At 34.5% G+C, this 11,639-nt stretch overlaps 1 protein-coding gene across 1 annotated transcript in view; it reads right to left on the bottom strand.

Moving 5' to 3' along the window:
- LOC145285918 (chitinase-3-like protein 1) overlaps positions 1-11,639 on the bottom strand; it is a 71,434-nt gene that overhangs the window by 30,156 nt on the left and 29,639 nt on the right. Inside the window, exons 3-4 of the mRNA XM_080134411.1 lie at positions 8,033-8,285; positions 2,102-2,202 (exon numbers count right to left, since the gene is read on the bottom strand). Coding sequence (XP_079990537.1) covers positions 2,102-2,202; positions 8,033-8,285 — 354 coding nt within the window. The remainder of the gene's footprint in view (positions 1-2,101; positions 2,203-8,032; positions 8,286-11,639) is intronic.

Below are 11,639 nucleotides of genomic sequence, written 5' to 3'. Positions count from 1 at the left end.
TATATATATATATATATATATATATATATATATATATATAACTACTTAATTTACTCACATAAAATTAATATTCGAAAGTATAGATTTATACGTAAACTTTAAGTATTACTTCAAAAGTGCTCAATACGTAGGTAGAGCTAGTTAGTAATTTATATATATATGGCTCTACCTACGTATTGAGCACTTTTGAAGTAAATACTTAAAGTTTACGCATAAATCTATACTTTCGTATATTAATTTTATGTGAGTAAATTAAGTAGTTACATATATATATATATATATATATATATATATATATATATATATATATATATATATATATATATATTTGTGTGTATGAAGATTTTTACTTTGTAAAGGAAGCAAAAAAAAAAAAAAATGCTGTGAGAGTTACCTCCCCATATGTGGCAGCAGTACTCAATTTTAGGATTTATATGTATGTTGTTGTGGTAGAGGATTGCATTTGGTGTCACATTCTAAAATTTGGACATATTGAAATGATCGAAATGATGTTGAGGATGCGGAACCATAAATTAGAGCTGAGTTGTGCACATTCCGTTGAAATTACGATGTTGTAGAGAGACTAACAGCCTCTCTTTTCTGACTCCCTCTCATCACGTCGCCAGTAATGGTAATATTAATTCATACATGAAAAATTACTAACGCAATTCTATGAGTTTATATGACTATTATAGTAATATCTCTACTATTATATCAAAATCATTGTGTGTGTGTGTGTGTGTGAGAGAGAAAGAGAGAAAGAGAGAGAGAGAGAGAGAGAGAGAGAGAGAGAGAGAGAGAGAGAGAGAGAGAGAGAGATAAATATATATATATGGCAATTAATTATGGCTTAAGCCTGACGAATCCTAGCGTGGATGAAACGCGGAAATATTCTGGGTAGCTTAATTGCCATATATATTTTTATAACTTACTACTATATATATATATATATATATATATATATATATATATATATATATTTGTGTGTATGAAGATTTTGTACTTTGTAAAGGAAGCAAAAAAAAAAAAACCTGTGAGAGTTACCTCCCCAGATGTGGCAGCAGTACTCAATTTTAGGACTTATATGTATGTTGTTGTGGTAGAGTTTATATAACTATTATAGTAATATCTCTACTATTATATCAAAATCATTGTGTGTGTGTGTGTGTGTGTGTGAGAGAGAGAGAGAGAAAGAGAGAGAGAGAGAGAGCGAGAGAGAGAGAGAGAGAGAGAGAGAGAGAAAGAGAAAAGAGAGAGGTCCCGAAACATCTGAGCTTATCTTTTGCAACTTTTACACAAAGGTAATTTATATGTCTGGCAGTGTTCTTAGATATGTTTTATACAGAAATTCACCCGATAGGTATCGAAAATCTAAAAAGAAATTCGATCTTAAAAATAACTGTTCTCTCGTATGAATAAAAAAAAAAAAAGAATCATTTTTACAGGGGAATAGTTAATGTTACACCGGTCGGGGCGATAATAAAATTTAAGCAAATAATTTCGTCTTAAGAAATACAGATTATAATCTGGATATATAGCTTAGTGGCAGATCATTCGACTACAGATCGAATGATCCCCCTGTCCAAGCCCGGATGTACCTCACTAGTTTATTTTATTTTTTTTTCTTCTTAATAAGTTCAATGTACGATAAAAGAAGATATACCGTTTAAAATCGCCGCAAATCATTTCTTCGTTTGCATATTTTAAAACTAAACAGAAGTGACTTTTCCAGAGGTTTCATCGTCAAGCCAAAATATCAGCTGACGTGATATTGTAAACAAACACAGACGGAATTTAATGAGCGACATTATCATCATTATTTTTTAAATTTTTTTTGCGAATTAGTCGACCGAGCAAATTATTTCTCATAATATATAATAATCAATAGAGGATTGATTCTATAATAATACATACGCAATCTGCATAAATTAAAATATCATGTTTAAGCGTTTAAATATAATGTTTAAGTGATCGTGCAACGCTGGGCGGTCAGCTAGTGTCTAGATATAAATACCGACAGTGAACATTGGCGAAGCATATTTTTGCGTAATCTTTGTCGGTGGATGGATGTGATTAACATAATAATTCCTGCTTGACTTACCGTGAGATTTCAGCCACATTGTAACTCGAATCGATTGTACTCTTTCCCATGCCAACGGCAATTGTTAACAGATATCGATTACCGAAATGAGACTTTACTGTCTGTAAGAAAAAGAAACAGATTTGTCAATTAAAAAAAACAAACAAACAAACAAACAAACAAAACAGGATGAGATTTAAAATTGATGTGGTGATATTTTTTTAAAAATAAAATTTAATTATGAAAAATCTACAAAGTTTTTAAAATTTTCATCATACAACGTGTGAAAGCCCGCCGTCTGCAAAGGTCAACTCTTTCCATTTTGACCTCTTGGCAGCCAAATTTTCGCCCCAAAACTGATTTAAATGCTTGCTGCATGTCTGAATACCCTTTATGTAAAATTTCAAATGTTTAGATCCAAAATTGGTTGAGTAGTTTGCTAGAGACCGTAAAGGTAATATCTTTTGAATTTTGACCCCTTGGCAGCCAATTTTCGGCCCAAAACAGATTAAAACACTTGTCCTATGTCTGAATACATTTTATGTAAAATTTCAAATGTTTAGACCAAAATCGGCTGAGTAATTTGGTAGAGACCGCAGAAGTCAATTTTTTTAAAACTTTGACCCCAATTTTGACCACTTAACATTTATTATTTTAGGCTCAAATCAAATTAAAAAGTTTGACCCATATCCAAGTAACCTACATTTAAAATTTCAAGTGTTTATACCCAAAATTGGCGAAGCAGTTTTGTATAGTTTTCAAAGGTCAAATCCTGTAAATTTGACCCCTTAACAGCCAAATTTCTTGCCGAAAACCGATTAAAAAGGTTTTCACAAATCTCAATACCCCTTATATCAAGTCTCGAGTCTGTAGACCGAAAATTGACAGTCACACACATACACACAGACAGACAGACACTTTCACTTTTATAGATATATAGATTAGTAAAACATGAATATTTCACTAAATATTCGTCACAACAAAATGAAAATTATATCATCAAACGACTGCTTTAAGGTTAGTTATTTCCAAAAATTTTATTCAAATTCATGCGACATTCACGAAGTTATGACATTTTATTCTTTATCGTGGAATTTCCACTGTCCATCGCTTTATTGCAGGTCTCTTAAAATGTTGTTTCAGGGCAAAAATACAATGTCTTATCATGCGAACTTTATTTTGTATTATATTTTTCTGTCAAAGAATAATGAGAAAAAGCACATCCTAAGTGCTAAGCCTCAAATAAATGAATTATTTAATGACATATCCATCATTTTTTAAAATAAGTTAAAACAACTTTTTATCCCTCGGGGAAGTCAATTGTTTGATCTCAAAATAGAGTTATGGCTCTAGCAATATCAACTATGTTCTCCACAAGGCATCCTTTGAAGTAAATTGTTCTCCTCCCTCATAAACCCCTCTTTTTAATATCGAGCAGAGATATTCAATGGGGTTAACGTCTGGAGAACACGGTGGTCTTCTCCAAAGAAGCCCATAGATTGAAGGAAGGCTGCAGTCGCCCTAGAAGAATGTGATGGTGCATTGTCATGCATAAAAATCATCTGAAAGCGACGTGACAATGGTAGGTCATCTAGCCATGGTGACAAATGTTTATCCTAAAAGGCTGTGTACGCATTGCTATTAAGTTTTACACCCTCTGAATCGTCCAACCAACCTATCCTTAGTGATTCCTGCCCAAAACATGATGACTCTACCTCCTCATTGATGAACTCTATAAGGTGTTGGAGTTCCGTTCGAGTTCCAAACTTTGACCCATCCATCCAGACCGTCAAGAGTAGCACGGATCTCATCTGTAAATAGGACACGTTGGAAATCCATTTTTATGTAATTTTGTGACCAAGCCATTCGTTTTTCCTACGTTGTTTGTTCAATGGAGGCCTTGGAATAGTTTTAATGTTCATTGCCATCTCATTCAACACATTACATCAGGCCTGTCTGGATCTTGGAGCGATTCCAGCTCTTGTAAAAATGGAAGAACTGGTGCTATTTGGGTTTCAGTTGACTTCCCTACGAATTTTCCGAATATCACGATGTGAAAGTTTCTCCTGGTGCCTTTATCTTTTCTGGATTTGGTGTTGGGGTTGTTCATGAATGGAGCAAAAGTTTTTGGATCCCTTTCCAGATCCATAGCTAAATCTTTGATGAACAATCCTGCGAGTCCAGCAACAATCCTTTCCTTTTCGATAACCGTTGATCGCCCCTTTTTTTGGCATTTTAAAAAACCTGCAATAAAGCGATGGACAGTATAAATTAATTGATAATAAATAAATGTCATAACTTCGTGAATATCGCATGGATTTGAATAACATTTTGGGAAATAACTAACTTGCAACAATCATTTGATGATAGAATTTTCATTTTTGTGTGACGTATATTTAATGAATTATTGATATTTTACTAATCTGCAATAAAGCTATTGACACAATATATATATATATATATATATATATATATATTCGATAATATAAAGCTGAATGTGTGTGTGTGTGTGTGTGTGTGTGTGTGTGTGTGTGTGTCTGGTCACGAATAGGCTCCTATATGGTTGACTATTTTAAAAAAACTGATTACATATAATGATAGAAGATGTATCGACACACAGGAATGGGCATGTTTGATCTGGCAGAACGGTGGTTCATTAAAATTGTGGGGTCTGCATTCGCGCCTGGTCCACAAAGTAAGGAGATAAAAAATTTAAAAATTAAAAAAAAAAAAAAACGTTTACAAGTGTTTTTGATATAGATGTACATAAGAATACTTTGATAAGTATGTTTTAACTTAAATAGGGATGGTATAATAAAATTGTGGGGTCTGCGTTCGCGCCTAGCCTCCATAGAATGGAAATAGGCACAAACTTTAATAAAGACTTTTCATATCTATCTGCGTAAGTATACTTTGATAATTATGTTTCAGTTTGAAGAAATATGGTACAATAAAATTATTAGAATGGAAATATGTCACAAAGTTTAACAATAATGTGTGTGTGTGTGTGTGTGTGTGTGTGTGTGTGTGTACATTTCTCTACTAAATAACTTTGTCAATTTTCGGTCTAGATGTATCCCATATACTTTGAATTGCGTGCATGCGTTATTCGTTAAGGATTCCAACTTGGCACCCTCAGATTTTCAGTCCGTGTCGTTAACCACTTAGCTATCGTCATCGCTAGCTAGATGATTCCCTGTATTCACGTGTAATGATGACGCCGGCTTAAGACGGTCCAAATTGCTATATATATCATAACTAGGGATATGACAACAGTATATGCTTATCATTGTTTTGACTCTCCAGCATATATCCGACACAATTAGACACAGTTAATCAACCGAGAACCACACCACTCTATATAAAAGCATATAAGATATCAACGGATACACACTCGAGAATCAAAATAATGAAAACTATTCTGTTGTCCTAGCCCTAATCATAACTTACTATATAGCTCGACTCAGGTATTGAGCACTGTTGTAGTAAATACTGAAAATCAATGCATACAATATTATACGTACTTATAAACATTTATGTAGATACATGTATAAATTTTACCACACTGTTTTCAAAGACATTCACTTCGGATTTTACCATGCAATTTGGATGTTAACTTTTATATCCTTTTCTTTAACTTCTCTTACTCTATGACTTTTAATTACTCATTCAATTTTTAATTGTGGTTTTCCATGTCTCACTGACTTTAGCAAATAAGTTGTAAACTATTGTAACTATTTGCTAATATTTTCTCTCCTGAAGAGATGGTAGTTGAATTAAGTCGGTCAATTTAGCTCTAATGCATAGACCCTCGTATAACGATTAGATCACTGTCTGACGTAAAAAAAAAACATTAAAAAGTAAAATGTTTAAGTTCAACGTTATTTCACGCGGTTAATAGTAGCCGATTGGATACGGTCTTTGCTAATCAAGCCAGAGATGTCTTGTATCACCGCGCTCGAATATACGGCTGTGAATTTTTATATTCTTTTCATTAACTTTCCTTGCTCTATGACATTTAAATATTTAAACAACTTTTAATTGTGATTTTCCATGTCTCACTGACTTTAGCAAATAAGTTGTAAATCATTATAACTATTTGCTAATATTTTCTCCTCTGAAGAGATGGTAGACATCGAAATCCTATAAGATAAGGAGTTATAATATTTCTAATGTATTCTTTGTCTTACATAGAATAATACAAATCTTTCGATCTGAAACTCAAACATTTCACGTCATTAATTTTTAAATTCATTGAATGACTAAAATTATATATATATATATATATATATATATATATATATATATATATATATATATATATATATATAGTTATTTAGTGCAGACTCTATATTCAATAACTTCTATATTAACTCTCAATAATACATAATGTGTCGCATATGTCGGACATATTTGCTAGTCTTCCTCCTTTCATTTTTTTTTTACACAGGAATCACCACTTATCAAGGTCCGGAGGCCACTCGAGGATAAGAGTTAATGGGTATACAATAGTCAATGTGATTATAGCGTTAGTGTTTTAGTGGGATTTTTGTAAGTTGGATTACATAGGGGGACAGTTAACCAAGAATTTGTTTACATTGGACTTGAAGACAATCAGATTGTAGTCACCTGGGTAGCAGGCCAACGGAAGATAGCCCCACAGGCGTGCAGTTCTAAGAAAGATGTTCTGCACATGGAATCTACATTTATGTTTAGGCACAGATAAAGAGTGTGAGAAATTGTTGGTAGTGTTTCTGGCTAGACGAGTGTTTTTCGTGAAAGTTTGGCGAGGGGGAACCATATATTGAAGCTCAGACGAGCACCTGCCATGGAAATAACGATAAAGCAGAAACAAGCTCGCAACGTCTCTTCTATGGGAAAGAGGTTACAGGGAAGAGAAAAGGGCATTCCCCACTAAGCTACGAAGTCTATTTTGGACTCTGTCAAGGCAAGATAAGCTGCTTCTAGCAGTTCCTGCCCAAATGTGGCAACAGTACTCCATCGTTGTCCGTACCTGGCTTTTATATAGGTAGAGAATTGCATCAGGAGTGAGATATCTACTGGAGCGGTAGAAGGATCCTACCATTTTCCCAGTGACCTTGGCAACGGATTTGATATATGTGTTCCATTTCAGATCGGGAATAAAGGTCAAGCCCAGAAGCTTATAAAAACATGACCCCCTCCCCAAGACGAGAGATATTCATTTCAATATAAAACAATCAAAACAAACAAACATAAACAATTCCGTTAATAAATAAAAGCTTAGCACATATTCATTAATTCGTATTATTTGTATGATTCGGACTACTGTTATTTTCACAGTCTTTCGGCCGGTGTGACGTCCAACCTTCTTCAGGTGTGTCTTGTTGAACTCGATAATCTTTTTTTGTCGAACTCAAGAATTTGCATGGAATTTCTAATAAAATCCTTCATCTAATCCACGTGGTTAGCATGATATCGATAAAGTACTAAATAAAATTCTGTTCTAAGTGACACTCTTTTGGAGGTTGAAGGTTCAATTCTCTATGCGAACGATACTAAGAATACAATTGAGACTTCTACTCGGGCATGACTGACAGAACGAGAGCATGCAACCTCCGTAGATTAAATAGAAGGTTCCGTTCGAAATTCTGCGCAGGTTTTCGAATTCGAAATAAAAATTCCTGAGTCTGGCAGAAAGATTCCCAAGTTCGACAAAAGACACCTAAAGAAGGTCGAAAATTACATCGGCTGAACGTTTTGTGATTAACTACACGTTCCCTTTTACCACTGTACACACATTAACCATTATCCTCCAGTGGCCACGGGGTCTTAGTAAGTGGTGACTCCTTTGAAAAAAAAGAAAATAAAACCCTCAAGATGAGAACAGTAGTTCGAATAATCCCAATAATACAAACCACCAATCCTCATCAAAAAAAAAAAAAAAAAAATCTGAAACACTATGTTCATTACTTGTAGAAGTTGAACAAAGTTCCGTCGGTCGCTTTGTTTGCCGCCTCTCTTGGCCGGATATTCCCAATCGATGTCGAAACCATCCAGATTATATTTCTCAAGGAAATTCCGGGCGCTCCGAGCAAAAGCCAATCGGGATGACGGCGACGACGCCATATTGCTAAATCTGACCGAACCAGCGTTCCATCCTCCGATTGAAAGTAAAATTTTCAAGTTGGGATTGTATCTTTTTAGCTCAGCCATGTCCTTTAATCTGTAAAAAAAAAAAAAAAAATAAATAAATTGGAAAAAAAAAAAATCCAAAATGGAAGACATTCGTTTGATATAAGGAGAATAATAAAGCCGATTAATTAAAAGGTAATAAATCTATAATATAAACTCACCTGTCTGTTTAAATGTATGTATGTATGTATGTATGTATGTATGTATGTATGTATGTATGTATGTATGTAACAAGACCTTCCAAAGGGCGAATGGACCCTTTTTCTGGATCAACGGCCAACTAGCACCGTGTGTGTTTGTGTCTATGTATGTTTGTGTTGTGGTGGAGACGGCTCCCGTAAGCCGTGGTGAAGGCAACCCTTCTAGGAGAAGTAAATCTCTAATTTAAAAAACCATAAAGCGGGAGACCAGTACCCGCATTAAGCTGGTCTGCAGTTTAACTTGTTGCTGGCTATCTTGCTCTTGCTTGTTGCGGGATCTGAACATTTTCAACCGAGAGAGAGACTTGTCGTACAAAGCTAAGACTTTGTAACATCATCTGTGTATAGATACTCCCTCAGGCATTTGTCTATAAAAGTGGTCCTGTGGCGATGGAAAAGTTGTGACACGTGGAGGCTTGAAATGCTGGAAGCATGTAATAATTGATATCAATGACCATCTTCAGTGTCATGCCTGCTTGAGCGTGTGAATTCACCGGTAGAACTGAAAAGAAAAGTCATTTTTGGGCTCATGGACTTTAAGTGTCTGAGGGAGTGGCACTCGTCTAACAAGACGTTGCAATCATCATGTATATATGTATCTATGTATGTTTGCCTAAAACTTTCGACAAAGGCGGACAAATATCGAAAAATTAGTTAAAAACATTACTTCCTTCACCATCAAGTGGGCATTTTTCTACAGTGAGGGATCACTTTTTAAGCCGATATTTTCGAAAGTCACTCCTCTTTTCGATTGACTAACCTTAATTTAAACCTACGTCACTTCCGGTTTGGCGATGGGCGCAATAGCAGAAACGTCACTTTTTTTTCACGTTCTTTTCCTCTTTCGGTTTACGGATTTGTGCCTGCCTACTACTACGTCTTAACATTTTTTTTGCTCAACACACATCAAAACACCTGTGCAAAGCCGAGCAACCAGGCTAGTTTAATAATAAAAAAGAATTCCCACTTTTGTGGCGACTAGTACAAAATGCTATCTCAAATCTTCTACTCTGCATTATATATATATATATATATATATATATATATATATATATAATTATTTTTTTTACTATAATAATTAAATATATATATATATATATATACATTGAGAACTTTCTAAAAATGGCCACTGGTTTGCTTTCATTTTTCCACACACACACACACACACACACACACACACACACACACACACACACACACACACACACACACACACACATATATATTTATATATATATATATATGTGTGTGTGTGTGTGTGTGTGTGTGCGTGTGTGTGTGTGTGTGTGTGGAAAAGGGAAAGAAAACCAGTGGCCATTTTTTAGAAAGTTCTCAATGTTTTGTCCCCATTTTCGGGGGATTTTCTCAGGAGAATAAGGATGATTGAGAAAAATAAAATTTACCAATAATACTTCTGAGGATATATATATATATATTTGTGTGTGTTTAGTTTTTCAGAAAATTTACCAAAACTATTCCCTATAAAAGTTGATGAATGTTAGCATTTAACGACAGAGCATATAAGACATGCCTTCGATAAGTTTCCTTTTTCTTTTTTTTTTTGCACAAGCATTTAAAATTGTCGATACGCTTGAAAATTCAGTATGTTATTGCTATACATCTTACGAGATGACTGACCAATTTTTATGATTCCAGATTCAAATGAACAGCTACAGCAGATATTTGAATAAACCCTACCAAAGCCTGATTGCCACAGCTGGTGAATTTCAAAAATGCGATCTGGGCGCGAGGACACTTTAGAAGAACGATAAGCAATACAATTTTGTTTTAATTTTGGAAAAATGCCACAGAAACGTGTGGAACACTTCAGACTGCATGGACCGAGCATCAGTTTTTGAGTGGCTTAAGATATTCAAGGAAAACAGGGAGTCAGTGAGAGATGATGAGAGATGTGAGAGGGGTAAGAGTTGATTGGCCAAATAAAGAATTTCATGGATAAGGACCGCCGTGTGTCTATAGAAACACTAAGTGCACAATTTAATGTCAGTGTGAGAATTGCACACACAAATATTTGTGAGGAAGTAAAAATATGGAAGATTTGCACGAAGTTAGTCCCAAGAGTGCAGAGAGAAGATCAGACTATTTGATGAGGATGGTCATCAAGAATATTCCTCACCCTCCTTATAGTTCAGACTTTGCTCCTTGTGGCTTTTTGTTATTCTTCTAAGCTTAAGAAAAAAAAAACTTAGAAGCTGTCGGTATGAGACACTTGAGGAGATAAAAGAAGCTGTGACGAAGGTTAATGACATGCTTACATAAGAGGACTTCCATGGTGTCTTCCATAAGTTGATTAAACAATACAGCAAGTGCATTGCAACCGGAGAAGATCACTTCGACTGGGACTATAGTTTTATATGTGTACTATCAATAAAAGTGTCCATACGAAAAAGTCTGGAAACTTATTGGAACCACTTCGTATAAGTAAACAATTTTCTTCCAATTTTTTATTCATATTTTTATTCGCTGACTTTCCAAAAAATTCAGTGTAATTTTTGCCAGTTGTTTCGCGCAGAAATGAACCAGCAGGAATAAATCCTCAATTATCTATCTAAATGGAATTCCTGATTCCTTAAGGGAACTATTTTCTGTAGAAAATTCATAAACATAGTTTTTGAATTTTTCTTTTTTTTTTTACTTGAGTTTTTTGTTGTCAGGAATAGATCCGCTGGTCTTCTGATAAGCTGAACGAAAGATCATAATAAAATGAAGCTGATTTTGAACGTACCTGTTATTCTTAGGATAGAGGATTTTTTTTAAATCTTAGATTACTCAGCAGGCTTTACAAATTAATGCATTAATACATTGAGAAGTTCAGTGTTTCACTATAAAATTTTACATCCCTGTGTATTTTCGCTCCCGACTACTGACACCATAATTTTAAGTGCAATGACATTATTTCTGGAAAAGAACTCATTAGGTTTTCCAAGTAATTTCAGAAATTCATTGGCACGGGTAGTGATTAAGCAACTCTTGCTGCACCATAAATTTCACCACTACTGGGTTTCTTTCTTTCCCCACCATCGACACTATAATTTTAAGAGAATTTTTTTTAGATATGTCTCAGCAGATTTTTAAATAAATACATAAATACAGTGACACGGTTAGTGATTAGGCAACCCTTGATTCACTATAAAATTATGTGTTTCTTTTCTTTCCCCACCATC

This window comes from Euprymna scolopes, chromosome 10 (assembly GCF_053919585.1).
Source record: "Euprymna scolopes isolate OS-2025 chromosome 10, ASM5391958v1, whole genome shotgun sequence".
Taxonomy (NCBI): domain Eukaryota; kingdom Metazoa; phylum Mollusca; class Cephalopoda; order Sepiida; family Sepiolidae; genus Euprymna; species Euprymna scolopes.
This window is presented reverse-complemented; position numbering and strand designations above follow the sequence as displayed.